This window comes from Sciurus carolinensis, chromosome 2 (genome assembly GCF_902686445.1).
Source record: "Sciurus carolinensis chromosome 2, mSciCar1.2, whole genome shotgun sequence".
Classification (NCBI taxonomy): domain Eukaryota; kingdom Metazoa; phylum Chordata; class Mammalia; order Rodentia; family Sciuridae; genus Sciurus; species Sciurus carolinensis.
Genome location: NC_062214.1, coordinates 43,200,148 through 43,227,498, shown reverse-complemented (window position 1 = coordinate 43,227,498; position 27,351 = coordinate 43,200,148). Strand labels below are relative to the sequence as shown.

General features: G+C 37.5%; 3 protein-coding genes across 5 annotated transcripts in view; 2 read left to right on the top strand and 1 right to left on the bottom strand.

Annotated features, from left to right (window-relative positions):
- The first annotated feature begins 236 nt into the window (after positions 1–236).
- Positions 237–8,743, top strand: Rbbp9 (RB binding protein 9, serine hydrolase). Its single transcript, XM_047542321.1, has 5 exons — positions 237–415; positions 1,593–1,635; positions 2,485–2,590; positions 6,714–6,799; positions 7,224–8,743. Exons 1-5 carry the CDS (start codon positions 317–319, stop codon positions 7,448–7,450), a joined length of 561 nt encoding a protein of 186 aa, XP_047398277.1. The 5' UTR covers positions 237–316; the 3' UTR covers positions 7,451–8,743.
- Positions 4,479–27,180, bottom strand: Polr3f (RNA polymerase III subunit F). Of its 3 annotated transcripts, XR_007107333.1 has the most exons (11): positions 26,766–27,180; positions 25,130–25,247; positions 21,100–21,167; positions 20,714–20,734; positions 20,519–20,586; positions 18,336–18,448; positions 15,123–15,266; positions 14,838–14,945; positions 13,691–13,882; positions 12,119–12,388; positions 5,826–6,464 (listed from the first exon to the last, which is right to left on the bottom strand). XR_007107333.1 is itself a non-coding variant. In XM_047542318.1 (10 exons), exons 1-10 carry the CDS (start codon positions 26,825–26,827, stop codon positions 12,311–12,313), a joined length of 972 nt encoding a protein of 323 aa, XP_047398274.1. In that variant the 5' UTR covers positions 26,828–27,180; the 3' UTR covers positions 4,479–12,310. The 3 variants fall into 3 exon arrangements, 2 of the variants coding, with proteins under 2 accessions (XP_047398274.1, XP_047398275.1); XM_047542318.1 differs by having other exon boundaries at positions 4,479–12,388; XM_047542319.1 differs by lacking the exon at positions 20,714–20,734 and having other exon boundaries at positions 4,479–12,388; positions 26,766–27,179.
- Dzank1 (double zinc ribbon and ankyrin repeat domains 1) overlaps positions 26,874–27,351 on the top strand; it is a 92,737-nt gene continuing 92,259 nt past the window's right edge. The window contains exon 1 of the mRNA XM_047542311.1: positions 26,874–27,330. The gene's annotated coding sequence lies outside the window, so the exon portion shown is untranslated. The remainder of the gene's footprint in view (positions 27,331–27,351) is intronic.

The window sequence follows — 27,351 nt, the reverse complement described above, 5'->3', positions numbered from 1 at the left end:
TTAAATCTAATAGATAACAAATTCTGGCCATGACACAGCCAGTTCTAAATAAGTGGGGGGGGGGATAAGAGCACTGGTAAAAGGCAAGTAGAAAATCATTTGCATTTGATGGAAACTGGCAAAGTCTGGCAAATAAAAGATGATTATCAGGGAACTGGCACGGGCTGCCAGCAAGGAAAGACAGAGCGTTTATTGGTTCCCTGGAACTACAATTCCCAGAATGCCTTAGTGCAGGGTCCTGGCCGGATGCAGTCTTGGCTCTGAGGACAGCACACAACCTGCTTGCTCCTGGCAGTCACCTGGCTTCTCTGCACTCATGGCTTCTCCTAGCAAGGCAGTGATTGTTCCTGGGAATGGAGATGGGGATGTGGCCACCCACGGCTGGTATGGCTGGGTGAAAAGGGGGCTGGAGCAGGTAAGATACGTATATATGCCTTTCTGCTCTGGGAAGTCAGCCTGGAGCAGAGAGGAGGGAAGGAGACACAGGACTGAAGTTTAAACATGTATCCACCCCATCTCCAGCAGAGCCCTGAATGTTTTTATTCTTCCCCTTTGCTGCCGTCTCTTAAACTCTAGAACTAGTGGTCAAGATTTTGGTTGGCAAAACTGCCTAGAGGACTTTTCTAAGGGCTCAATTTTTAGAGTAAAAGGAACTATTTAGAATTAAAGAAACGAAGCCCCATCTGCTGATTTGAGACCTCTCAATTTTACATCTATCTTTATTACTTCTTGCTTTCAATTTTTAAAAAACTTCAATATATAATATTTACTATATAAAAAGGACATAACGTATAAATTATGAAGCTTAATATAATGTATCACCAAACAAGGGATCTTCTAAAGGACTTATATGCCTGTTGTTCCATCCTCCTGCCATCCTTAAGTTTTTCATTTGCTTTTCTTTTTAAAAATTATTTTTAGAACCCATGTATGTATTTTTTAAAAAATATAGTTTAATTTGGATTCTTTGTGAGCTTTTGGAAAATGGTATCCTAGGTAGGTTGTCTTGCATATTTGACTGTTTTTAAACCCTCTTCCATAATCCAGCAGTAAGACTGCTTCCTGGGTTGACCTCTAGAATAGAATTTCAGAGAAATTCAAGAGAGTAAATAAATTCAAAAGAATAGAAGGTCTTTGGAATAGAATTTCAGGGTTGTGGCAGAATACCATGGGTAGAGCTACAAACGAGGGCTGGAGGGTCAGGGCTGGAGCTGTTCAAGAGGATGTGATATCCAGCCTTCTGTACCATATTTCCATACCATGTTTTTCCTTCAATCTGGGGCACAATCTGGCTCCAGCTCAGTCTGTCTAAAGCACATTCACTTATGCCTTCTCAATAGATATAGGCCTTAGAGATAAATACAGATGTGCAAATGCAGATATAGGCCTGTCTACTCTATAGAGATCTACAGAGCCGGTTCGGTGGAGTTTATGAGAAGGGATTGTGTATTCATGTGTAATCCTGTAGCATTTATTTAACCCACTTCATAATATGAATTGATGAAGATCATATCAGATGTCTTTTTTTATTAGAAAATATTAGTTGCAATTAAGATCTTTATTATAGCTCTTTTTCCCCCCTCACACCATAGATACCTGGTTTCCAGTGTCTGGCTAAAAATATGCCTGACCCAAGTAAGTTTTAAACTTGTTTTTAAATAGCATCATCTTGTTGGGTTTGGATCTCATCATTTTGGGGGAAGAGAATAGGTACATCATGGTAGAGAAACCAAAGGGGTTTGTGTGTTTTTGTGTGTGTATCTGTGTGTGAGAGAATGAATAAAGAATGAATAAAGCAAGTAGCTTGGGGAGAAGGATGTAAACCAAAAACCATGGAAATTTCCAGTAACGATCAAGAAAATCACCTGGGTATGGTAAAATTTAATTTTGAATTTTGTAACAATTTTCTAAAAGTACATTTTCAGGCAAAATTTATGGGTATTCCATATAAGACAGATATGATAAAATTTTACAGCATCTATTTGAGACCCTAATATTAAAAAAACTGCCACTTTTTAAAAAATATATTTTTAGTTGTAGATGCACATGATCCCTTTATTTATTGTTTTATGTGGTGCCTCACACATGCTAGGTGAGCACTCTACCACTGAGCCACAACCCCAGCCTATATTATCCCTTTTATTCTTGGGTATCTATGACTTGTTTCAGGAAAGAAAGAATATATGTGTATGTGAATCTCAGAATGTTAAGTTTTTATTAAGCTTGAAGGTTTAAGGTTTCAGTTATATTATTTCCTCAGTAAAATAATGGTAAAAACAAAAGTATTTACCAAAACTGTGGATTTGAGCATTTCAATTCACATCATACACATTTGAGCTCATTTAAAACAGCCCATATCTTATTATGGTCACACAGTTTAAAAGCTGTGAGCTGCTAAATAGTTGTCTGTTAGAAAGATGGGGCAGCATTAGACTAAGACTGTCCCTATCCAGTAATGGACTCATCCTTTACCCTGAACCTTAGTTACAGCTCGAGAGAGTATATGGCTGCCTTTCATGGAGACAGAGCTACACTGTGATGAGAGAACCATCCTCATAGGCCACAGTTCCGGGGCTATCGCAGCCATGAGGTGAGATGTTTGTTGAACTGCCAGCCCCCTCATGAGTTCCAGCCATGCTTCCTTGGGAAATACCTATATCATTGCAGAGGAAATAGTGGTAACATAGTGTATCTTAATTCCTTCTTGGTTTAGTGGGTTGAAAAAAAATGCTCACTGGGATACAGTGATACTTTAAAATCTGAATGGCTCAAAACCCAGGCAGCTTTGTGTCACTCACCTCTGAGGTCTTTATCCCCCTCTTTCCTCCCAACCAGGTATACTGACCTCACTGCAGTTTCTGGAACATGCCAAGTGCACATCTACCTTATCTTGCTCTTTGTTTTCTTTTTCTTTTTTATTAGAGCTTTATGGTTATACATAAGTAGTTGGTTTCATCATGACCAACTCATACATGCAAAAAAATCTATTTCAGTTCATGATCTCTCCTTTTCCCTCAGGCCCTCCCTCTTCCCCTTTTCCTCCTTCTACTAGACTTCCTTTTGCTCATCTATTACTTTGTATTTTTTATATAATCTTATCCTTCCCTCCCCCTTTCCTTTATTTTACTCTAGCTTCTGAATGTAAGCAAAAACATTCAACCTTTGAGTTTCTGAACTTGACTAATTTCACTTAGCATATTCTCCATTTCCATCCATTTACTGGCAAATGCCATAATTTCATTCTTTTTAATGACTGAGTAGAATTGCATTGTACCACAATTTCTTCATTCACTCATCTATTCATGGGCATCTGGGTTATTTCCATAATTTAGCTACTGTGAATTGTGCTGCTATAAACACTGATGTGGCCATGTTTCTGTAGCATGCTGATTTTAGATCTTTGGGGAAAGTACACAGGAGTGGAATAGTGGGGTCATATGGTGGTTCCATCCCTAGTTTTTGAGGAATCTCCAAACTGCTTTCCAGGGTGGTTGTACTCGTCTGCAGTCCCACCAACAATGTACAAGTGTCCTTTCTCCCCACAACTTCACCAGCATTTTTTGTAGTTTGTATTCTTGATCACCATTCTGACTGGAGATGAAATCTTAGTGTAGTTTTGATTGGCATTTCCCTGATTGCTAGATGTTGAACATTTTCTCATGTATTTATTGACCTGTTGTGTTTCTTCTTTTGAGAAGCTTCTGCTTAGTTCTTTTGCCCATTTATTGATTGGGTTATTTATTTATTTTTGGTGTTTTTTGAGTTGTGTATTCTGGATATTAATCCCCTATTGGAGGAGTAGCTGGCCAAGATTTTCTTCCATTCTTTTAACTCTCTATTCATGCTCTTGTTTCCTTAGCTGTGCAGAAGCTTTTTAGTTTAATGGCATCTTACTTACTGATTGTTGGTTTTATTTCTTGTGCTTTGGGGTTCTTGTTAAGGAAGTTTGTGCTAACACCTATGTGATAGAGTGCTGACCCTATGTTTTCTTCTAGCAGTTATAAGGTTCCTGGTCTATCCTAAGTCTATGATCCATTTTTATTAGCGTTTTATGCAGGATGAAAGGTAGGGATCTAATTTCATTTTCTACATATAGCTATCCAGTTTTCCCAGCACCATTGTTAAAGACTATATTTTCTTCAAGATATATTTTTGGCACCCTTGTCAAATATCAGACAGCTATAGGTTTGTGGGATTTTCTCTGTGTCTTCTATTCTATTCCATTGGTCTTCATGTCTATTTTGGTGATAATACCATGCTGTTTTTTGTTACTACAGCTCTGGAGTATAATTTCCGACGAGGAATTGTGTGATGCCTCCTGCTTCACTTTTCTTGCTTAGTATCACTTTCACTATTCTGGGTCTTGTATTCTTCCAAATGAATTTTAGAATTGTTTTTTCTAATTCTGTGAAGAATGTCATTGGTATTCTGATGGAGATTGCATTGAATCTGTGTGTTGCTTTTGGAAGTATGGCCGTTTTGGCAATATTAATTCTGTCCATCCAAGAACATGGGATGTCTTTCCATCTTCAAAGGTTTTCTTCAGTTTCTTTCTTCAGTATTCTATAATTTTCATTGTACCTCCTTGGTGATATTAATTCCCAATGTCCTGCTTGAATGTCTGCTTTTGGTATGGTCTAATTACTGTGCATGAAACAGCAGCCTCACCCTCTGCTTCTATCCTCTTTATCGCTTATTATCTGTAGCACTTTTCATCATCTGATATCCTGTTTATTTCTTGCCAAGAGAATGAAGCCCCATGAAGGTGGGCTTTGTTTACTGTGAGACTGAAACCTCACTGCCTAGAAGAGAACCTGGCATATGGTAGATGCTTAATAAATATTTCTTGGAGGGTTGGGGCTGTTCCCCCCCACCTATCTACAACCTCCTAGTCCTTAGGGTTGATGGGCATATCCCTGCTCACCTCTCTCCCCTCACCTTAGCAGGCAGAGACTTAGCTGACTGAATAAGACTATCAGGTAGCTTCCTAACTGGGTGACAGGGGACAATAGTTTTTATTCCATATAGTCATTTGCCCCAAGCAATCACTCAGGATATCACATGAACCACATTAGGAAATCTTGCCAAATTCAATAACCTTGTAGCCATAATGATCAAAACTGCAAGAATAATAATGCTTTTCAATACAGAGCTACAAAATAGTGGTACTTCTATAGTGTAAGATGTTAATAAGCTGCCAGGGGTTGCCTAGAAAATGAAGATTCCTTTATTGCTGAAATCTATCCAAACTCAAGGTTAACTGAATTTTTCTAGAGGTTTGCCTTCTTTTAATCACCCCTGAATTTATTGCAGGATTGTCAAAAACCTTCTAAAAATTTCCTTCTGAAGTTAAGAGAGGCAAGGAGAAAAATGGATGCCAAAACTGTCAGTGTAAGGTTGTAAGGGAAAGGAAACTGACATAATCACAGAGAACCACCCTACATTATTTATTAATCACAGAGGGGAAATTGTGCCTTTATAGTAATGTAGAGAGCTGGTGGATGTCACCTTAAACAAGTGATTGGACTTAACCTCACCAATAGTGAAATAGACTGGCACCATGTGCCCCTGAAAGGATGGAGCTGGAAGGACACATGACCAAGAATGTTGAATTTCAGTCTAGTTATGAGAAAACAAACAAATTCAGGTGAGGGAGTAGTGTACAACTGGTCTAAAATCTTACTGAACAATATCACTTAAAACAAAAGATTTAAAAGTGACTTAGGAGTCAAGAAAATCAAACGCAATGCAAGATCCTTGATGATCTAGGATTGCAAAACAGTTTTAAAGGATATTTTTGGTACAACTGGGGGAAAAATTAATACAGGTAATATTACTTCATCAATGTTTATTGGGTATAATAATGGTACTGCAGCTATATAAGACCTTGTTCTTAAGAAATACATTGTAAAGTAAGAGTGAAATGTGACAAATGCAATGAATCTAGCTTCTTCTTGGTCTTTCAGCTTTTCTGTAGGTTTGATATTTTTCAAAATAAACAGTTGGGGGAAAAAGCTTATACCAAGGAACAAAATACCAACCCTAAATGTTTTGAGGCGCAAAGGCATCTTGAAACAATTCCTATTCCATCTCTTTCCTTAGCCCAGTTTTTGCTGAGTGAGGGTACTATCTAAAGATAGTTAACTGGGTATCTACTTGCTGGGCACTGTACTAGGTACCAGACACAGATCAACAATGCTCAAGCTTCCTCTTAAAGAACAGGCAGTTTAATGAGGGACAGATGTAATACAGTACAAATGAATAATATAATGCAATGTGGAAAGTGTGGTAATAGAGATACATTTCTCATATCACACTGAGTTTCTTAAAATATGGTTCATAGATCACTCACATTAGAGTCACCTGGGTTGGGGGAGATATCATCCCTTCAGGTAAAGATTCCTGGGTGTTCATCCCTAGCCCCTGATTCAGATCCTTTGGGGATTAGTGGGGAATATGCAGATCTGAAAAAAAAAATACCAATGCATATTAAAGGTGGATGAATGCACATACACCAGAGAGGTTTGGGCTTCCTTAAAAAATGAGTAGGAGTTCATCAAGCAGCCAGGGTTGAGCTTGTCCTATAATTTCCTTGTTATTTTTCATACCAACTTCAATAGGATGTTTCCTGTAAATTAAATGAGTTAGGTGGTTTATTTTTGATGATCAGACTTTACATTGTATATTAGCTGACATCATTTTTCTCTTTCCAGATATGCAGAAACACATCCAGTATATGCTATTGTACTAGTGTCTGCATACACATCAGATTTGGGGGATGAAAATGAGCGTGCAAGTGGTAAGTCTGAAGGCAGAAACCCCAGAAGTCCTTCTAGACAGGGCTATGTGTTCAGTCTATAAAACAGTACTGTCTTTCAGAAAGGTTAAAATTTTTTTAAAAATTTTAAAAATTGAATAAATGGAAGGAAGGAAACCTAATAGTATATGAGAAGGATTTACCACCTATCTTTTGATATAAGGAAATTTGAAAGGTGGTAGACATCTTTCCAGCCAGAATTCTAAGAGGGCTGGTTTTGAGTCATTTACGCCTTCTTTACAAATAGCTATGGTATAAAGCCCTGCAGGTCTGAAAAAAAAGTACTTCTAATTCACCCATGGACCCTGATCCTGTGTGTCTCTCTAAGAGGCTCCGCTGGATATTTCACAGTGTCTGAAATGGGAGATTATTCATGGGCACTGACAGGTTATTTTTCCCCCCATAGGATACTTCAACCGTCCTTGGCAGTGGGAGAAGATCAAGGCCAACTGCGCTCACATTGTGCAGTTTGGCTCCACTGATGATCCCTTCCTTCCCTGGAAGGAACAACAAGAAGTGGCAGATAGGTTGGAAACCAAATTGTACAAATTCACTGATCGCGGCCACTTTCAGAACACAGAGTTTCATGAATTGATCACTGTGGTAAAGTCTATGCTGGAAGTACCAGCATAATCAGGATGACTCTTGTTTTGCATCCCAATATAGGAGCAGAGTGATAACTTCCATTATCAGACAATAACTAGACATACACCATCCAGTTTAGTTCCAAAAGTGCCTGAAAAACAACACAAGTTTCAACATCACACTAAGTTACAGACAACATTTCCATTTTCCAGGCTATCTAAATCTTCCCAAATTGCTCAGAAGTGCAGTTTTTTTCCTGTTTGGCAGGGGACCTACAGATAGTTTAACCATCCTTATCGATCCAAAGAGCATAAGTCAGAAATGGAAACCAGGTGTCCTGATTCTCAGCCCAGATTAAAACTAACTAGATTTTCATGTATGTTACAGAATAGTATTCTTTTCCTCTTTGAAATAAAACATGACTAAAGGTCCAGAGTCTTGGCTTAGAGCTCAACGTACTAGCTGCTATTTTAGTCTGGCTCCAGATATTAAACCCAGACTTGGGCCTTTACCACTGCCATTACCCACTACCCCTGGGTCCTTCAGGCAGGTTGAGAGAGACCAACACATAATGATGCTAGGTCAAAGATCTGCCTGAGTCTTGAAGGGAGCAGAAGCACAGGCTCTCTGTATATCAGCAAAGGTGACCAATTTTTCTAAGACAAGACTGGTATGATCAGGTTCATGTGGAGAGCGCCTGTCCTATTTGAGTTACTGCCATATGGAAACTTGCAAGGTGTTGCCAATTTTCTTTTTTTTCATTTTTTTTTTTTTTTTTTGATACTGGGAATTGAACCCAGGGGTGCTCTGCCACTGAGCAACACCCTCAGTCTTTTTTATTTTTGAGACAGGGTCAGCCAAGTTGCCCAGGCTACCTTCAAACTTGTGATCCCCCTGCCTCAGCTCCTGAATTGCTGGGATTATTGGCACATACCACTGTGCTCAGCCATCTTTGTGATATTTGAGGAAACAAAAATTCTTATTTTTTAAAATTTAAGGAATATATATGTACATATATGTAATACCTATGCATATAAACTATGCACCGTTCTTTTCCATATGGATTATGTTAGTTGGCAACAACACTATAAATAAAAAAAAATTAATAGCTAGGTGATGCAGATGCTTCTCTACAAAGCACAAGAAAAGCCTAAGTAAAAAACAAAACTAACATAATCTCAAAAGATGAAGAACATGGGAACAACATGGATTTTGTTACAAAGTCTTTGGTTATGTAGAGTTCAACCTTTTGACTTCCTAAAGATCTCTTTCAAGCATCATTCCAAAATTTTTCTTGATCCTACTCCCTCAAAACAAACAACAACACAATAACAACAACAACAAAAAAAAACCCACAATCACAAAGAAACCCTTTTTCATTTCTCATCTTCTGGCTTTTACAATGCCTAATTATCACCTAACAATTGCTAGTGAATTCACATTTGATGTTGGAGAGCCTGAATTTGATGCAGCAGTATGATTTCCCATATTGTTGATCCCTGAAGGGATTCAAGAGCCATCATTTTAAGCTGAAAAGTTTTTTAGTTTCTACATGTACTTAGACATAGAAAAAAAATAAGAAAAGTTACTCTAAACTTTTGACTACAGTTATCTTTGGGAGAAGGGAATTTTGGTAGGTAGTGTAGTGGATAGCTTCACTTTACTTTATTCACCTGGTGATTATTTGTAACACTGAACATGTATTGCTTTAATAATTAAAATAAATAAGATTTAAAACAACTTATTTGACAAGTTAGTAAAAAGACTAGATACAGGCTGTTTAGCACAATTTGATCAAACCTATAATCAAAGATTGATTCTATTTGAATTATTTAGAAGTAGCATTTTATTACTGTCTTGTTTTCTAAGTCCTTTCTTTAAACACTTATTTTTATAACATTAGTTTACAATGTTTTCCTCTTCCTCCCAAATATATACAACTGAGGAATATTCTTTATTCCTGTAAGAGCAATTAAGTTAGACCTATATGATTATTGAGCTGTGCTGTCCAGTATGAGCAGTGACAGCAGTAGTTAAAATATGAAAAATTCAGTTCTTCAGTCACACAAGCCATATTTCAAGTGTTCACCAGCCATGAGTGCCTAGTGATTATTGTTATTGGATAGCAACTATAGAACACTTCTATCATAGAAAACTAATGGTCAGCACTGGTCTAGGGCTTTCTTCACCTGCCTCTTATAATTCAAAGTAAAAGTGATTCCATTGAAATTACTTTTGTGTGGGTGGTGCTACAAATTAAACCTGGGGCCTCACACATGCTAGTTACTTCCTAAGTCCTGAAATTACTTCTGTTTGACTACTTTCCTTAGTTGATCACCATCAAAATCATGAGTCTTTAAATTTTGTTCATTGCCAAACTAAATCAAGAGTTTCATGTGAGAATCTTCATAGTTTTTTCATGAAAAACCATAAAATCATGGACTCAGTATTTGTTTGATAATTCATGGATCATTACTAAATAGAGAGGGTCCTTGAAAGTCTTTGGGGAGTCCTCTATCTTCAGGTGAACAAAATATCTAAAATCTAATAATAAGGAACTTAATTGTTCTTATAGGAAATCAACTAAGCATTAGGACTTCATTTACAAATTTAATTTTTTGGTATTTTCCTGAGTTTATCATGTTTTGGTCCCATTTTATCTCCGTAAAATAATTAAACCATTGAATATATATCTGAGGTGCTGTATTTTTAAATTATTGTCTCTTTTTCCTTAATATTCCAAATAAAATACAAACTATAGCAAAAGAAGTTTTAAAGAGTCTCTTTATTTTGATGAGGCAGGAAATATTTTTGTTTTAGCCATTGATTATCAATTTTAAAAATCAATCATTGGCTATTAAGACACATTGTGAAGTCTGTATTTAAAACATAAACTGGTTCCATCTCCCCATTTCTACTCTCATCCAAATTCAGATTTCTTATAAGCCTAGTGCCTCTTTGATAGGTCAGGTAAGTCCCACAAAGGACATTGTTCTTACCATTCCAAATCTCACTAGGGGTGAAAGAGAAACCCTCTGTAGTTCCAGGCTTCCAGATATTTTTGTATCTTTTGTGTGTGTATGTGTGAGGGTGTACCGTGGATTTAACTCAGGGGCACTAAACCACTGAGCCAAATCCCCAGCCCTGTTTTGTATTTTATTTAGAGACAGGGTCTCACTGAGTTGTTAGCGCCTCACCATTGCTGAGGCTGGCTTTCAACTCGCAATCCTCTCGTCTCAGCCTCCTAAGCAGCTGGGATTACAGGCATGTGCCACTATACCCAAGCTCTTTTTGTATCTTATATATACCAATATGTGAATGATTTTTATTATAAGGAATTAGTGTCATTAAATGCAAATTTTATGAAGCTGGCCACAGTTTATATGTTAAAACTGACTACTAAGCTGGATTTTACTGATCATTTCAAAGGTAACTCTTCTGATGTTATCCACTTAGTTCTGTGGTTCTGTGATTTTGGCCTGGACAAAAACTACAAAGTGAAAACACAACAGCTAAGATTCTAAAAAGTTGTATAGCTTCCATCGCACAACAATGCATCAAATAACCTAGTGTTTTTATACAGCTGATGATTGGAACTGGAAGTGCTAATAGAACTCAAGACAGTTACACAGTAGTGGCTTTTTGCTTATGTGACACCATAATTTTTAGAACAGAATAAGGAAAAGAAATAAATGTAAAACAGGATAAGAACTGACCCCACCATCCTCAAAATAAAGTGTGAATGGAAGAGCAATGGTTGTTTAGTTTTAATTTTAGTTAAATGGATCCACATTCTTAGTCCCCTCTGTGTGCTATACAGAATACTATAGACTGGTATTTTACCAACAACAAATTTAATTCTCACAGTTCTGTAGCCTGGGATGTCCAAGATCAAGGCACTGGCAGATTTGGTGTCTGGAGAGGACCACTTCCTGATTTAGATGGTTGTCATCTCCCTGTGTACTCACATGGCAGAAGGTGCAATAGAGCTCTCTGGGTTTTTTAAAAAGGGCACAAATTCCATTCATGAATACTCCACCCTCAACCTATCACCATCCAAAGGCCTAAAATACCATCACATTGTGGGTTAGATTTTAACATCTCAATCTGTGGAGGTGGGAGGGTTCAGGCACATAAATATTGTAGACATTATGTAAGAATCTGGGGAAATTCTGGAGAAGAATACACTTGAGCCACAGAATGAAGCTTGTAAAACTTTAACAAAGGAATAGTGAAAATATTCCGTTTATGATGAAAATGATAATATTTATGTACTGAAACATCCTTGACAATATTCATCCTTTGGGTTTGAGGTATGGTAGCATAATCCTTTAAAAGAATATTACTAATATAGGAAGGAATCAATAGTGTGTAAAAAAGAAATGTTCTATTCTCCCTTACTTTAGGTTTCTTCAAGTTTTCATACACTCTTATGCTGTTCCTGTCTCCACCACTTTTAACTTCTTCTCAATGAAACCATTGAGAAAACAGGAAACAAAAATGGTGGTAATGAGTCAGATATAAAAAATTTTTCAATGAAGACCTTAATAAATAACTTTAAAATCTGTGCTCTAGCTATTTCCATAGTACTTGGCAAATATGGGTTTGTTGGTTTCTTTTTCCTTGAACCATCAAAAGTCTTGAAAACTTCAAAAGATGTTGTCCTCCAGGGCTTCAAATTATTTTATTTAATGAAGAACAGATTTCACTACTAACCTCATCTGTTTCATATTCTGATGGCCACTCTACCAATATAAATTTAGTCTTCACAAAAAAATAGGTTTTCATAGCAGCAAGTCTGCATCCATTACTGTGAATCTGCTTTCAAGGATATTTGATGTTCCATCATGAATTAAACTGCTCTCCAAGCAACTTCATTTTCATGTCAGTAAAGTTCATCACTCTCCATTAAAATTCAAGCCATTCTGTCATGTAAATACAGTTAGATGGTGAAATCTCACCACCTTCATGGCAGTCATCAAAAACCTTTAAAATAAAGGAAAAGTTTATATTCAAACTAACTTTTAAAAAATATCTATGACCTAACCACTTATTTAAAGCAGTATTTTTCTAAAATTCTAAAATTGAATAGGATTAGGGCTGTATATAAGAACATACTATAATAGAGCTGCTTTCTAATCACAGTTTAAAGGGAGGCCTTGTACTGTTGAATTAAGATGTGCCTATGTTTACCTGCCCACTGGGTAAAAGGCTACCAATAGGTAACACAGGAATGCAGGAAGAGAGTCCTATATTATAAATGCCTTAGTTTTGTCTAACTGAATGCTTAATGTTTAACTATGTTCCTTCTTCTGGAGGATGCTACACAGAATTCCCAATATGTTAGTCTTCTATCTAGGAGTTGAAATCAGGACCGAAAGAATTTATATATATGTGAGAACTTATATAGGGCTGGGGTTGTGTCTCAGTGGTAGAATGCTTGCCTAGCGTGTGTGAGGCACTGGGTTCAATTCTCAGCACCACATAAAAATAAATGAATAAAATAAAGGTCTATCAACATCTAAAAAAAGAAGACCAAACTGGGGGGCTGGGGATATAGCTCAGTAGGTAGAGTGCTTGCCTTGCAAGGACAAGGCCATGAGTTCAATCCCCAGTACCACCCAAAAAAAAAAAAAAAAAAAAAAAGACCAACTTAAAAAAAAAAAACTTATATGTGTGTGTATGTATATATATATATATATATATACGAACTTATATATATATATAGCACAGACTAGCAGCCTGAGAATATAAATTCATGAAAACCTGGGAGTGTCTCTCACTCTCTGTTGTAGCCTCAGTGCCCACAACATACAGTTGGTGCTCAAAAACCACCTGGGAATGAATGAACCAAAGTAGGCATACCAGGAAAAAGACATTATTTGGGGATTTGAATTCTGATAGTTGCTTCTAAATTGTTGCTCTTAAAGGGAAATAATACTATTAGCTCCAAGGACATAAAGAGGATTAAATGAGACCACAAGATGAAAATCATTAAGAACATGCTAGGCCTGTGGTAGGTTCTCAATAAATCTCATTTCCCTCCCCAGATGGAATGATTAGCCCTCATTTAAAAAAAAGAAAAAGAAAAAAAAAGTGTCCATTTCAGGGCCAAGAGAAAAAAAATGCAAATGTCCTTAACCTTGTTATTTGAAAGAAAGAACGTAAGGCAGGGTTTGTTCATTAAAGGTCTGTTCATCAAGGTTGCTCTTGGTCAACCCTAAAAGTATGGGACATTTGCTGTGTGACATTTATACCTGGCACTACAGTGAAGTCACTTTAACTTACCGGGCAGAGCCCGCAAGGTGCTCGAACTAAACCTGTGGGTGGGATGATTGGATTGACTGCCCTGTACAGTTTCATATGTCCATCTACACTGCCAACTGTGCCTTCTTTTGCAGCAATGATAGTCATCTCCACTTTCCCATCATAAATAAGTGTATTCAAGATGGTTTCAATGTCCTCCATGGACAATTCTACCTAAAAAAAAAAAAGAGATATGTTAGAAGGGATTCATAAAGGATGAGAAACATCCTTTTGGAGGGTGTTATAAACAGTAAAGGGTCACAATTTCTTGATGAAATGGGGAAGCACTGTGCTGGAGAAGAATAATGGAAAGCACAAGGAGGATGAACAATGATCCAAGTTAGCACAAACCACTGAAATGCTAGGGACAGAAGTCTAACCTCAGGTTGAATCTGTCAGTTACTGAAGTCTTCACCATCCTAAAGAAACATTTCTTTGACAAGAATTTAATGAAGGATCTTAAAATGCTGGAGCAGAAAGATAATTTGGATACCAAATAGTGAAAGTTTCTAGTTCCTTATAAATCAGAAATCTGGGATCCAGAAAATGAAAATGACTTGTCCAAGTGACACTTCAGGGGCTGGGGCTGTAGCTCAGTGGCAGGGTGCTTGCCTAGTATGCACAAGGCCCTGGATTTAATTCCCAGTCCCTCCGGGGCCACCCCCCAAAAACAAGTACCATTTCAGTAGCTTTTCTGATTATGAAAAGCATTGTGTCTTTATGTACAGGTCTTGAAAAGGATACACTGATGATACCACTTATCCTCGAAGTAAAGAATACCAATAAATGACAACTGATGTCATGACTGATGTTTTGTGCATATGCTAAACTGTTCCTGAGAAGATTAAGAACTTGTCAGAACAAACTTTTGACTTTGGGTGGTGAAATGTGCTAGACCTGCACTTGGCTATTCTATATCCCAAACTCAAGAATGGTTTAGGCAATGTTCAATGGGAATGATTGCTTTTACCTAAGGCTTAGGACAATGTTATCTCAATATGGATTCTGCAGAATGTTCATAGCTATCACCTGAAAAAGGGACCTGGTCAAATAATGTTTGGAACACACTATACATTATATCCTTATGATGAAGAATAAATTTTATATGAAAAGGTAAGAAAGTTCTGACCTTACTGATTCCCAGTTCACAGATATATTTCCATACTTCATGTGATGAAGCAAATGAACTATTTCTTTGTATCATTGGATTCTGTTTGCTTTCTCGTGCTGTTTCTGCCTATAGGGGTTGAAATAGAAGAGATCTAAGCAAGAATGTAGTGAGCACTTTGCGAATACAATTTATATTGAGTCAAACCAAGAGCAGAACTCATTTTGGTAAACATTTTGGTAAAAATTACCAACTCCAGCTCTTTTCAATCTTATAAAATGTGGTATTTCCTCAATTATGCTTCACCTTGGTTTGCAGGAATTTGAAACACTGTTGGTTAAGTACTTCTACAAATTCAGATTCAAAATCTTGGTCACTGTACCAGGCTCCACCAGTCACAGACCGGTCCGGCTGTAGATTATAGAGCATATATACTTTCTTTTTGGAGGCCTAGGAAAGAATATGCACAGTTCATGTGTATAAGATAACCGTTTACAAAAGCTAAAGTTTTAAAAAAGTACACTTTATATTGTAAAAAGTTTTAGATATGCAGAATGATTGCAAAGATAGTAGAGTTGCTGTATAACTCACTCTCAGTTTTCCCTATTAACATCTCATAATAGTATGATGTACTTTTCACAATTAATGAACCAATACTGACACAAAATTTTTAAAGATGGGGTCCCATTATGTTGCCCATGCTGGTCTATTACTCTTGGGCTCAAGATCTTCCCACTTCAGCTTCCCAGGTAGCTGGGGTTACAGGAAAATGTCAGCATGCCCAGGTTGATATATCATTATTAACTAAAGTCCATTTTTTATTGAGATTTCATTGGTTTTTCCCTAATGTCCATTTTCTGCTCCAGGATCCCAATGCAGAACACCACATCACAAGTAGCTATCATCTCTCCTTAGCATTCTTTTGGTTGTGACAATTTCTTAGACACATATTAGTTTCGACTCATGAATATTTATTTTTCTAATTTGAGTTATAATCCAATACTACTTTGTTATTCCAATTGTTCTAGCTTTGAGCACTGGAAACTTTTCAGTTGGTTTCTGAATCCCTTTGACATACCCCAATCATTATGTGAGTGTTTTAGCACTTCTTACTTTCAGGTGCTATAAGATGTCAGAATCATCTTGTCTTCATTCTACAATCAGCCACTACTCCAGGAAGCCCTGGGTCACCTTATTGGAAAATGGTATTAGAAACCATAATTTGCTACTGGGGTGCTATTACTACTAGACCTTCTTAGTTGACAGAGAAAGATTTGTGTATATACTAATCCCTGTATGTATACATATCTATAATGAGTATTTCTGTATGCAACCCCTTACATTAAACATGAGTTCATAATGATGTCTCCAACACTAATTCATTACCACATGGACTGACCTGCATTTAGCTCTAACTTTCCACTCCAACAGTAAGAAATCTAAATCTCACTGCTGTTTAATCTCACTAATTTGTTTAGCCTCTCTCTCTCTCTCTCTCTCTCTTTTTTTTTTTTTTTTTTGGTTATACATGGCAGTATAATAGTCTTTGTTTCTTGATTCCTGGGAAGTAACCTCTAAATTTTTTAATTTCCTAGTAAGAAATTTCTTTGTTATTTACTGGTCCCTTGGCTCACTCCTGGGTTTATGCTCTGATGAACCCCTAAATGGAAGCTTTCCATGCTGGAAAGCCTAACAACATGATTTAGAGGAGCCATGTAACATAAATCTAACCTTTTAGAAGGAAAGCAGGGCTAAAGCTCGAATTCAGTCACATTAAGCATTTGATCAGACATATACAACGATCTAAAGAAAATTTGAATATCAATGCTTGGATGAATTCCCTTGGTAATCACACATCAATGTGCTAGGAAGGTGATGTTTCCTGATGATATGGAAGTTTTCATTTTGTAATCCTCCCAGTCCTTGCCCTATGTGAATCTTCAATTGGCTGGTTCTTTGTAGCCTACTTTGTAATGGTAAGCACAGCACTTTCTTGAATTCCATGAGTCATTCTAGCAAATTATTGAATCTGAGGGAGTCTTTGGAGCCCCTAAATTTGTAGCAAGTTGGTCAAAGTGTGGGTGGCCTGGGAAGACCTGAACTTGCAACTGGTGTCTAAAACGAAGAGTCTTAGAGGAAGGAGGGACTGTGCCTTTAATCTGTGTCAGAATTGCATTGTAGCCAAAACCTCCCATCATTTATATAAATATTCAATACTAATACACTATGTATTAGAATTCCCAGAATCCTCATGGGAAAGGATTCTGAATCAACTCAAGTACAGTATTCATGTACACTTTCTTTGCCTTTAGTTTTACAGACACCTCTCATTCCACCCTCCCTCCCTCCCTTCCTCCCCCTTTCTTCTTTATTGATACAGAATTTTCTTATGTTGCCCAGGCAGGTCTTGAACTTCTGTGCTCAAATAATCCTTCTGCCTCAGCCTCTCAAGTAGCTGGGACTAGAGATATGCATTACCACACCCAGTTTGATACCACTTGTTTCTAAAATTACTTAGCACCCTATTTCTCTACCCTCGCGAGTAAGGTTGTCTCCTATATTTGTAATGCATTTAGTTTCTTTCATTACATTCTATATTCTACAGTGGGATCCTCCTATCTCCCAAGTGTCTTTTTGAAATATGTTCACTTTAAGATCATTCTTTATACTATAAAGTTCTATGGGTTTTGACACATGCTTAATGCTTATGTCACACAGAAGTTTCACAGCTATAAAAATACATTCTGTGCTTCACCTGTTTAACTGTCCCCACCACTCCACCCCCAGGCTTGGGCAGCCACTCATTTTTTTATTGTATCTATAGTTTTGCTTTTACCAGATGGTATCTAGTTGGAATCATACAGTATGCAGGCTTTTCTAACTGGCTTCTTTCACTGAGAAATATGAATTTAAGATTTCTCCATATTTTTTTCATGATAGCTCATTTCTTTTTTTAGTGAACAATATTTCAGCTTGATGAGAAGAGGAAAAACGAGAGAGCAGAGATCTTTCTCTAACTTATTCATTAATGTATCCCAATCACCCAGAGCACTACCCTCACGTACCAAACATTCGATAGGTATTTGCTGAATGAGTAAGCTAATATGTTAGGATAAAGTAAAGGATCTCACAAACCACAAAATCTAGGAAAATGTTTCTGACTCCAAAAATTCTTCGCTGAAGAAAAAGTAGTTTTAGAGCTTAGAGCAGGCAAAACGCCAAGCATTAACTAGGTAATAACAAAGCTACAAAATCTCTCATTAATCCAAAATGAGCTAAAATGTTTTTAAAAGTCTGTGATCAGTTTGTTTTAAATCACAACATAGCTTAAAGATTAAAACTTGAGGGCTGGAGAGATAGCTCAGTCGGTAGAGTGCTTGCCTTGCAAGCCCAAAGCCCTGGGTTCAATCCCCAACACCGCAAAAAAAAAAAAAAAAAAAAAAAAAAAAAAACTTGAAATACACTTGGAACAACATATTTAAGTGAATATTTAGGGAAAGAAAAGAGAATACTACTTACTGCTACAGACTTAACAGCTTTGATAAGCTTTTTACTTTCCAAATTCTTTAGAATTTTGTTGATTTCTGTTAATGGTAAGTTACTTTTATATCGAATATCTCTGCTCCATATTCCTATAAGAAAGTAAATAAAATAAGTTGCACTATGGTGCTTCTGGCTCTTTATTTCTACTTCTATCATAAATATCTTATTCCAAAACTATCTAAATAAAGTTGATAGCACATCCTTTAACAAAAGGTTTTATGTAACTATTTCAAGTAATTAAGTGACTTAGAGATAAAAACAAAAACAAATCCCTGGATTTAAAATACACACACACACACACACACACACACACAAAATTATGCAAAACAATAAATTAGCCCAAATCTTTTCTTTTCTTTTTTGCTTGTTTTTGGTACCAGAGATATTGAGTCCACAGGTGCTTAACTATTGAGTCACAGCCCCAGTCCATTTTATCTTTTTATTTTTTGAGACAAGGGTCTCACAAAATTGCTTAGGGTCTTGTCAAGTTGCTGAGGTTGGCTTTGAACAGGTTGCTGGGATTACAGGCATGCTCCACTATGCCCAGCAATAAGTCCTATTCTTTATAGTATAACTGAAAAATTTTTAGAATCCCATGCAGGTATCTTTTTAAAGACATACGAAAAGAACATTTCTGTAATGGAAGACGAAAACATGAATGTTATTAAATTAACTTATGTCATCTCTTCCATCCCTTTCTGTTTCCTGACATTTTCACTCTAGACTGTTAATGTGAAAAAACAAACTTATATTTGGGTCGGGGGTCAGCAGCCATACTCGGTTAGGAGGAAAAAAAAAACTTTTAGCTGAGTATCTCCAAGCATATACATCCATCATTTGTGCAACACTACATAAAGTGGAAAAATGAAGTCTATGATTCTTACACCACTAAAAGCCTATTGTGGAAAGCCATAAATAAGAGAAGGAAATCAGTATTTTATGTGGAAAGGAAATATATTTTAAAATATTTTGCTTTATTTTCCTCCCAATGTAGAAGCATAATGAGATAGAAAGACTGTATTTTGTTGTTGGTTTTTTTGGTAGAGAATGACTTTCTCAGAGGACTATTTCTAAAATGTTAATTTAATCTAATTAAGACATACAAAATCAATTATACAATTTCAGATTCCATCATACTTTTTCAAGCTACTATCAAGGACTCAAATAATCCTAAATAATTAATGCCATTTCAATACAGTTCTTTAAGAGGGACAGAAGTATAGCTGTTGAACAACATGTGCCCAGACACTGGCATAACACACTAGGCATCCTTCTGGTACTTGTAAAACCCAATTTACAAATAAGATGAAGAAACTAAGGCTCACAAGTTTAAGTGACTTATCCAAGTCATTGCTATGATTTACATGTGTCCTCCCCCAAATTTCATGTGTTGGATATTTAATCCCCAAAGGCATGCTTTAATAGTATTAGAGAGGTGGGACCTCTGGGAGGTAACTGGGTCATTTTTCATGGATCAATGGGTTACTGAGTGAAGGGTTCAGTTATAAATGTAGCTGTCTCTGGGTAGCTTGCTATCCAGTCATGTGATTCCCTGTGCTACCTTGGGATTCTATGAAGAATATTCATCAGCAAAAAGGCTATAACTAAATGTAGCCCTTGGACTTGGGACTTCTCAACCTCCTGAATTGTAAGAAATAAATTTCTTTTAAAAATTAACCAGTCTGGGGCTGGGGTTGTAGTTTAGTGGTAGAGCATTTGCCTCACATGTTTGAGGCACTGGGTTTGATCCTCAGCACCACATGAAAATAAAATAAAAGTATTGGTCCATCTACAACTAAAAAAAAAAATTTTTTTTAAACAATCTGTAGCAACAGAAAACAGATTAAAAACCATCATATAGCTAAAAAATGTAAGAAACAAGTTTTGCATAGATAATTCATTCATGTGGCTCAAATTCAGAGATCTCTTTCCATGCCTGGCCACGGCCATCTAGTTCCTTTCTCCTTCAGAGCAACAATGGCATCACTTCTGGGTGTCCTTCAAGCATATTATGTCCTAAGTGCAGTTCTGTTCCTTTCTTCCATCTTTTACACACATGGCATCATTACACTCTTCGGATTAAGCTTTACCCAGAAGCCAAAATCTCAGTCCTACATGTAGTCCCAAAGTGTTTTTTGTTTTATCCTTCACATGCTTACCTTTATTTCCTGCATCCTCTATAATTTGATATACTAGTTTTTCTTGGTTATCTGATCCCTTCATTTTACTGTAAGGGAATAAAGTAGAATTAAAAAAGGAAAGGGGTATGGGATATCTAATACTCTACATGACTACTTAAATGAATTAGCAGACAAAGTCATCACATTGACTAAGTTACTAAAAGAAGGGCTTACCTTAAAAAGAATGAGACAGAGCTGTATGAGTACCAACATGAAAAGATGTCCAAGATATGGTAAGTGAAAAAAACAAGTTACAAAACAGTATGGATAATGTGATCCCATTTTTGTTTAAAAAAGAAAGAAAGAAAAAGAAAGAGAGATTATATATAAATATATAATCATCTATGAGTATTTATACACGTCTAGAAGAAAAGATATATACCAAATTGTTAAGAGTGGTTACTCAGGGAAATGGAATGTATGACAGGAAGCGGGGATGATATGCAGGACAGGCTTACATCATACAGTTTTGTATTAGCCTTTTTTTTTTTTTTTCTAACACACACATTATTTTTGCAATTCTTACTTTCTTGAAATTAAAAAAAAAAAAAGTTGCTTACCCAGCATTCTGAGAGTCCTTTATTCTATATAAAAGGCCTGTATTGCTTCTTAAGAGATCCAACTGACCCTAATGATGTTTTTTAACAGAAAGGAGTCAGTTATTTTGGAGATATATATATTTATACATAAAATATACTGACAAATGTTAATGGATTCTTTTTTGAATGAATTCCAAATTTTACTTATTTTTATTTTATTGCTTCTTTTTAGAAATACATGACAGTATAGTATGTTTTGACATACATACATGAAGTATAACTTATTCTAATTAGGATTCCATTATCTGTGGTTTTAATGCATTCTTTAATGTTTTTGTTATATAGACTAAAATATTCTGCTTTCCCCATCTAGTGTTCAGTTCCTCATTTGAGACTCAAGTTTTGTTTTTGTTTTTGGTACTGGGGATGAACCCCAGGGCGCTTTACCACTGAGCTACATCCCCAGCCCTTTTTACTGTTTATTTTGAGACAGGGTTTTGCTAGGTTTGCTCAGGCAGGCTTCAAACCTGCAATCCACCTGCCTCATCTTCCCTCATGCTAGGATTAAAGATGTGCACCACCACAACCAGTGAGACTTCAGGTTTTGACAAAAGGTCACATACATGCACGTGCTAGGCAATCTCTCTACCACTGAGCTACGTTGCCAACCCTGATATATTTTTCAAATACATTTATCTCAAAATATTTTAAAATATCAACACGAACTATTTCCTGTATGCCAGATACTGGCTTAACATAATCAATGTATGAAGAATCTTTTAAAAGCAGCTTTAGGACAATAAATTAAAATTCATATTCAAATTCAAATAAATTCAAGTTATAACATACACAAAAATAAAATATAATTTGTATTAAAAAGTTCTGATAAGGCTAAACATGCATTAATATCCTATAGTACCATGACAAAATAAATTATAAAGTTAAGTGACATTTACTACTATGCATTTTTATTGTATTGTATGAAAGCTGGGTAAAAAGGTCAACCAATGAATGAAAGGCCTGTGGTAGTTTTATTTCTATATAATAAAGCAAAAAAAAAAAATGCTGTCATTCTTCTGAATTTCCATGGGTCTAACTTCGATTATACTATTGGGTTTCTGGCAGTTCTGGGAAACCATGGCTGAGGGGACCCCATTTCTGAGTGTTAAGACTGGAAAGACTAATGGCTTGGAAACTACTTACATACTGAATGAACTCTGACACCTTCCCTCCCTCCCTCAATCCCACTAAGTGGCAAAGCGGGACCGCAAAGTTCAGTTGGAGGCTCCAGTCAGTAGTTTGCTCAATCTATAAACATTTACAGAATATCTGTACTATGCTAGATGTTATGAGAGCTATTTGGGAAGATGAACGTAAATTCTTTGTGTGTGTGTCTGGGGACTGAACCTACAGCCCTTAGGCATGCTAGACAAGGCCTCTACCATTGAGACATACACCCAGTGCAACAAACAGAAAATCTAAAAGGGAAACACAATTAACTTCGAACTATCTGGCTGGCATGAAGAAAGAGGTAAGAAGTCTCAGGAGGCTGAGGCAGGAGGTTCACAAGTTAAAGGCCAGTGTGGGTACTTGGTGAGAACCTGTCTCAAAATAAAAAATAAAAAGGGCTGAGGATACAGCTCAGAAGTAGAATGCCTGCCTAGCATGTATGAGGTCCTGGGTTTAATCCCCAACACTGAAAAGTAAAGAAAGTGAAGGGAAGGGAGGAAGGAAAGAAGGAAGAGATAAAGGTGGATAGTCATTCAGAGAAAAGGCTATGGCCTAATGTGGGAATGTAAGTGACTTCCAAGAAACAATGGCAGAGCTGAGTCCTAAAGGGTAACAAGGAGATAGTGTCTGAAGAAAGCAAAGGGCCTTCTAAGCAAGGAAGACAGCATGAGCCAAGGTCATGAGGCATGCAACAGCTAGATAAGGCAGCAGAGTGGTAGAGGAGATAAGCCTGATGAAGAAGGCAGGAGTTCAGAGTGGTCAAACCCAGGAGTCTAGACTTGCGTCTCTAGGAATAAGTAATAGGAATGAAATAATAGGAATGAAGAGGGGGGTTCATGTTTGAGCACTGATTAAGAGCTAAGACCAACAACATTTAGTGATTATTAATAATCACGTTTACTCAAAATACTTCAATAGCTCTACCACTGCCTAGAGCCTATAACCAACAGGACTGGCAATACGCAGCAGATGCAGAGGTAGTAAAAGAGAGGGAGGTACTGAGAATGATCTTTAGAGAGAGGGCAGATGACAAAAAGGAATATAATCCACTGCCATAAATTCCCAGAATACCTTTCACGATTCTCTGGTAAACTTTTAGCATAGTACAATGACTAGAGATTATAATACTCCTTTTATCTTTGGGTTAAAACAGGTCAGCAATCTGGTCCACTGCTTGTTTTTTTATAAAGTTTTATTGCAACACAGTCACACTTTCTATTATTGTCCATCGGCTGCTTCTTGTTAAAATGACAGAGATGAGTAGTTGTAACAAAAACCATATGGTTCACAAATCCTTAAGATATATTATCTAGCACTTTATAGAAAAAGCTTGCCAACCTCTTGAGCTGGAAGGTGAATGAAGTGGTTTAACAAAAGGTTCACCTGTTCTCAAATCTCTACATCCAAAGTCCTTACAAATCTCACAAAGCTGGCAGATTTAAGAAGCCTATCAATCATGAGGCCTAGTGCAGAACTTTTACCTAGCTGCTAGTAATATCAAACTGAAAGTCTTCTTAGGAAATGGGAGTTTTGATGATGGAAATGGGTACTTTGGAAAGGTGGAAGAGAATGGCATTAGTGCACCCCATTCCTAAGGAGGACAAAGTAGATAAGAGCAGGCCTAAGGGCTTCACAGAAAAATCCCACTGCAATGTCTCTGGAGGAGGAGGATGCCCTTAATAGGACTGCTGGCACTCAGTTGGTCTTGTGCTTGCCTCCTGAAAAGTTCTGAGTGACACTGTGGAGAGTGACACCCTAAATGAAGAGGCTCTGGGAGGACTCACAGGAAAATCAGAGGGGAGATATTTCATAGGGAATGGTCCAAAACTGGCATCAGAAAGTAAACAGAAGGTGAGAACAGACTTTGTTTATGTGTCCTTACATATCAATTAAGTTAATACATACAACAGTCTTAACAAAATACATTTATTTTGTTAATCTTGTAAAATGGTACATAATTATTTCTTCTTTCTATTCAGCCAGCCTGAGCTGTTTCCTGGTTTGGAGTCTTATTCGTTATATCCTAACACACTTTCTGGTTTTATGGCCAGTGTACTAGTCAAAGTTATTCAGAGAAAAAGAACTAACAGGAGATACACATAGTTACATTTCACTAGAAAGAGATTTATTATAAGGTACCAGTTTGTAATGATTACAGAGACTGAGAAGTCTGTAAGCTGAAGACCCAACAAAGTCAGTGGTGTAGATCCAATGCACAAGAACCAGAGAGGCAATGATGTAGATCCCAATTCAAATGTGGGGGCCTAAGTCCAAAAGTGTTGAGGGAAGGAGAAAACTGACATTCTAATTCAAATAGTCAGGTAAGTAAATTCAACCTTCTTCCACATTTTTCTTCTATTCAGGTCCTCAAAGATTGGAAGATGCCCATTCACAGTGGGGAGGGCCATCAGCTTTCCTCAGTTAACCAATTCAAACACTAACCTCTTCTAAAACACCCCCAGAAATAATGTTTACCTAAAATATCTGGGAATTCTATCTCCTAGTCAAGTTGAAACATAAAATTAACCATTAAGACTAAATAATAGCTGGAAGCAGTGGTGCACGCCTGTAAACACAGTGGCTCAGGAGGCTCAGGCAGGAGGATGGAGAGTTCAAAGCCAGGCTCAGCAAAGCAAGGAGCCTTAGCTCAGTGAGACCCTGTCTCTAAATAAAATACAAAAAAATAGGGCTGGGGAATGTGGCTCAATAATCAAGTGCCCCTGAGTCTAATCCCCGGTACCCACCCCAAAATCTAAATAATAGAAAATAATGACAATCATAATATGTAAAAAATGATGTTAGCTAGTTAGGTTCTCCTTACCATGGACAACAGTCTATTGATGGCCACTGCCCGCTGTTGGGCTTCTATATGAGGCATTTCATTCTGAATTACTTGGTCTGTGATTCCATGAGGAAATTGATGGCATAGTTCTATAATCCTAGAAATAAAGGTATTAATGATTTATATTTACTTGTTTCAAGAGGCAGTGGGGGAGAAATATAAGCAGAACAGTTTGAAATTGTGCCTTTTTTCACATTTGGTAGACAATCTACATCTCTATGATGATTTTGAACCAAAGCATCTTAAAAATTAAGTAAGAATTCTTTTTAAATACACATTTACATTATTAGTGTTATTTAAGGGGAACTGTTCTTTTCATCACAGAAATAAATTTTAAATTAGCACAAAAGTCTAATGAAAATGGAAAAAAATATTAAAGCTGAGATTAAATTTTCTCAGTTGGAATAAGTATAACAAAATTAAGCAGTAATAAGTCTGTAATCAGGAAGCCAATGCGGACTCTTTGTTTTTATTGCAACTTCAGGAAAAGTTCCTGCTTTATCATTCTAAGTAATTTTTCCCATGTAAAATAAATGTCCAATAATTTCTGGTATGTGGAAACAAAATGTTAAAGACAATGAAGCCTCATTGATGGAAGTTTGGCTATATAAATGGCAGAAGCTGAGAAAAGGTATAATCTCCAAACCTAATAGGTTTAAGCAAGATCAGTAGCGGCCACTTTGGGCAGGAGGTCTCATTCCCATTGGAGGTCCAGGAGGCCCACCTTAATAAGAGGATACCACTGGCAGTCCCTGCCCATTCTGGGGCATAGCACCAGGCAAGTAACCTGGCATGCCTTGATAATGACAACCATACTGACCATGAGGTGCATTAGGGGTATCATTCCTTGCTGTTGTGAAATGCCTGGCTGTGGTGGCATCATACCTTCAATTGGTCCAACTGGTGGATTACCGATAAATGTGGACACTTCTTGTGGGAAGTGATAATGGAAGTATTACAATAATACACAGTATCTTGGGCCTGTTTTTGTAATTATTCCAACCAAACAAGTCCAAATCTTGTTTTAGGATAAATAAATGTATTATTCGTAACACATAAAGTCAGGGTCTTTTAAACTATGTGATAATGTAGAATAAGTTGTGTGCTGTTAGAGAGTACACAACATAGGAAGAAACTTTAGGTGTCTTAAAATCCTGAGTTCAATACTCCACCTAAATCTTTTAGCTTAACGTTACTTTGCAATCGCAAACTGAACCCTATCTTGGCCCAAACGTTCTATTGAAGGAGTTCCCTTAGTGATGGAGCAACCCTAGATTAGAATACGTATCCACAAGTACTACGGGAGAACGGCGGGTCTCTTTCAGGGCATTGATTTCCTCAACATAGGAAATGCATCACTATAACTTCCCAAACAGCATTCGAGCAAAGCTAGTTAAACGTCAATGCAATCTGTCAAACCCGTTTAGAACTTCTTAAAGAGTTCTGTTCTCCCTGGGAAGTGCATTCAGAACCCCGCACTTTACTTCCCCACGTGCTCACTCAAACTGCTCCGTCCGCTCCCAAGGAGTCCTGGAGAATGGATCCTGTTGCCCAAATGACCGACCCTCTGCGGGGGTTGCGGTCTGGAACCGGGAACCGAGCCTCGCTGACTTACCTGTTTTCTATTTCGACCGGATCCGCGTCGGGCGGCTGCACCTTAACCTTCACCTCCGCCATGAAGGCTTAGATCCTGAGCTCTGGAGGAAGAGACACGGAGTCACTGGCTACTAACCGGGGAATACCAGTAGCCCGCGGAAGCCAGAATAGGCCCGGGAATGAAGGGCCTTCTTCATCGTGTCGCAGCCGGTCCTTCCTTGTTTGTCGACATGAGGCGGCTAAGCCGCGCCTGCTCCGCACCACATTCCGGCGCCGATAAGCGTCTTAATCTTGTGCAGAATGTCAATACCTGTCGGACAAAAGAGTAGTTCCCTTATTCCGAGTAGGAATGTCACCTCTTAGCACTTTCCAACTCCTCGGAAGGCATATTCTTGGATGTCTACGGTAAAACCTTCAGAACGGAGCTCCAGAGTGGTACCAGTCTCTCCGCCCAGTGACAGGGGCGGGGCTGGTTGCTAGGAGGCCGATTTTTCCGCCAATCATTTGTCCAGTTCCCAGTGGGCGGAGCGCGCTCACCGCGTCTGTGGTAACCCGGGCTGCGGCAAAGGAGCCTGCAAGAGTCGGTGAGAGACAGATAACTGGGC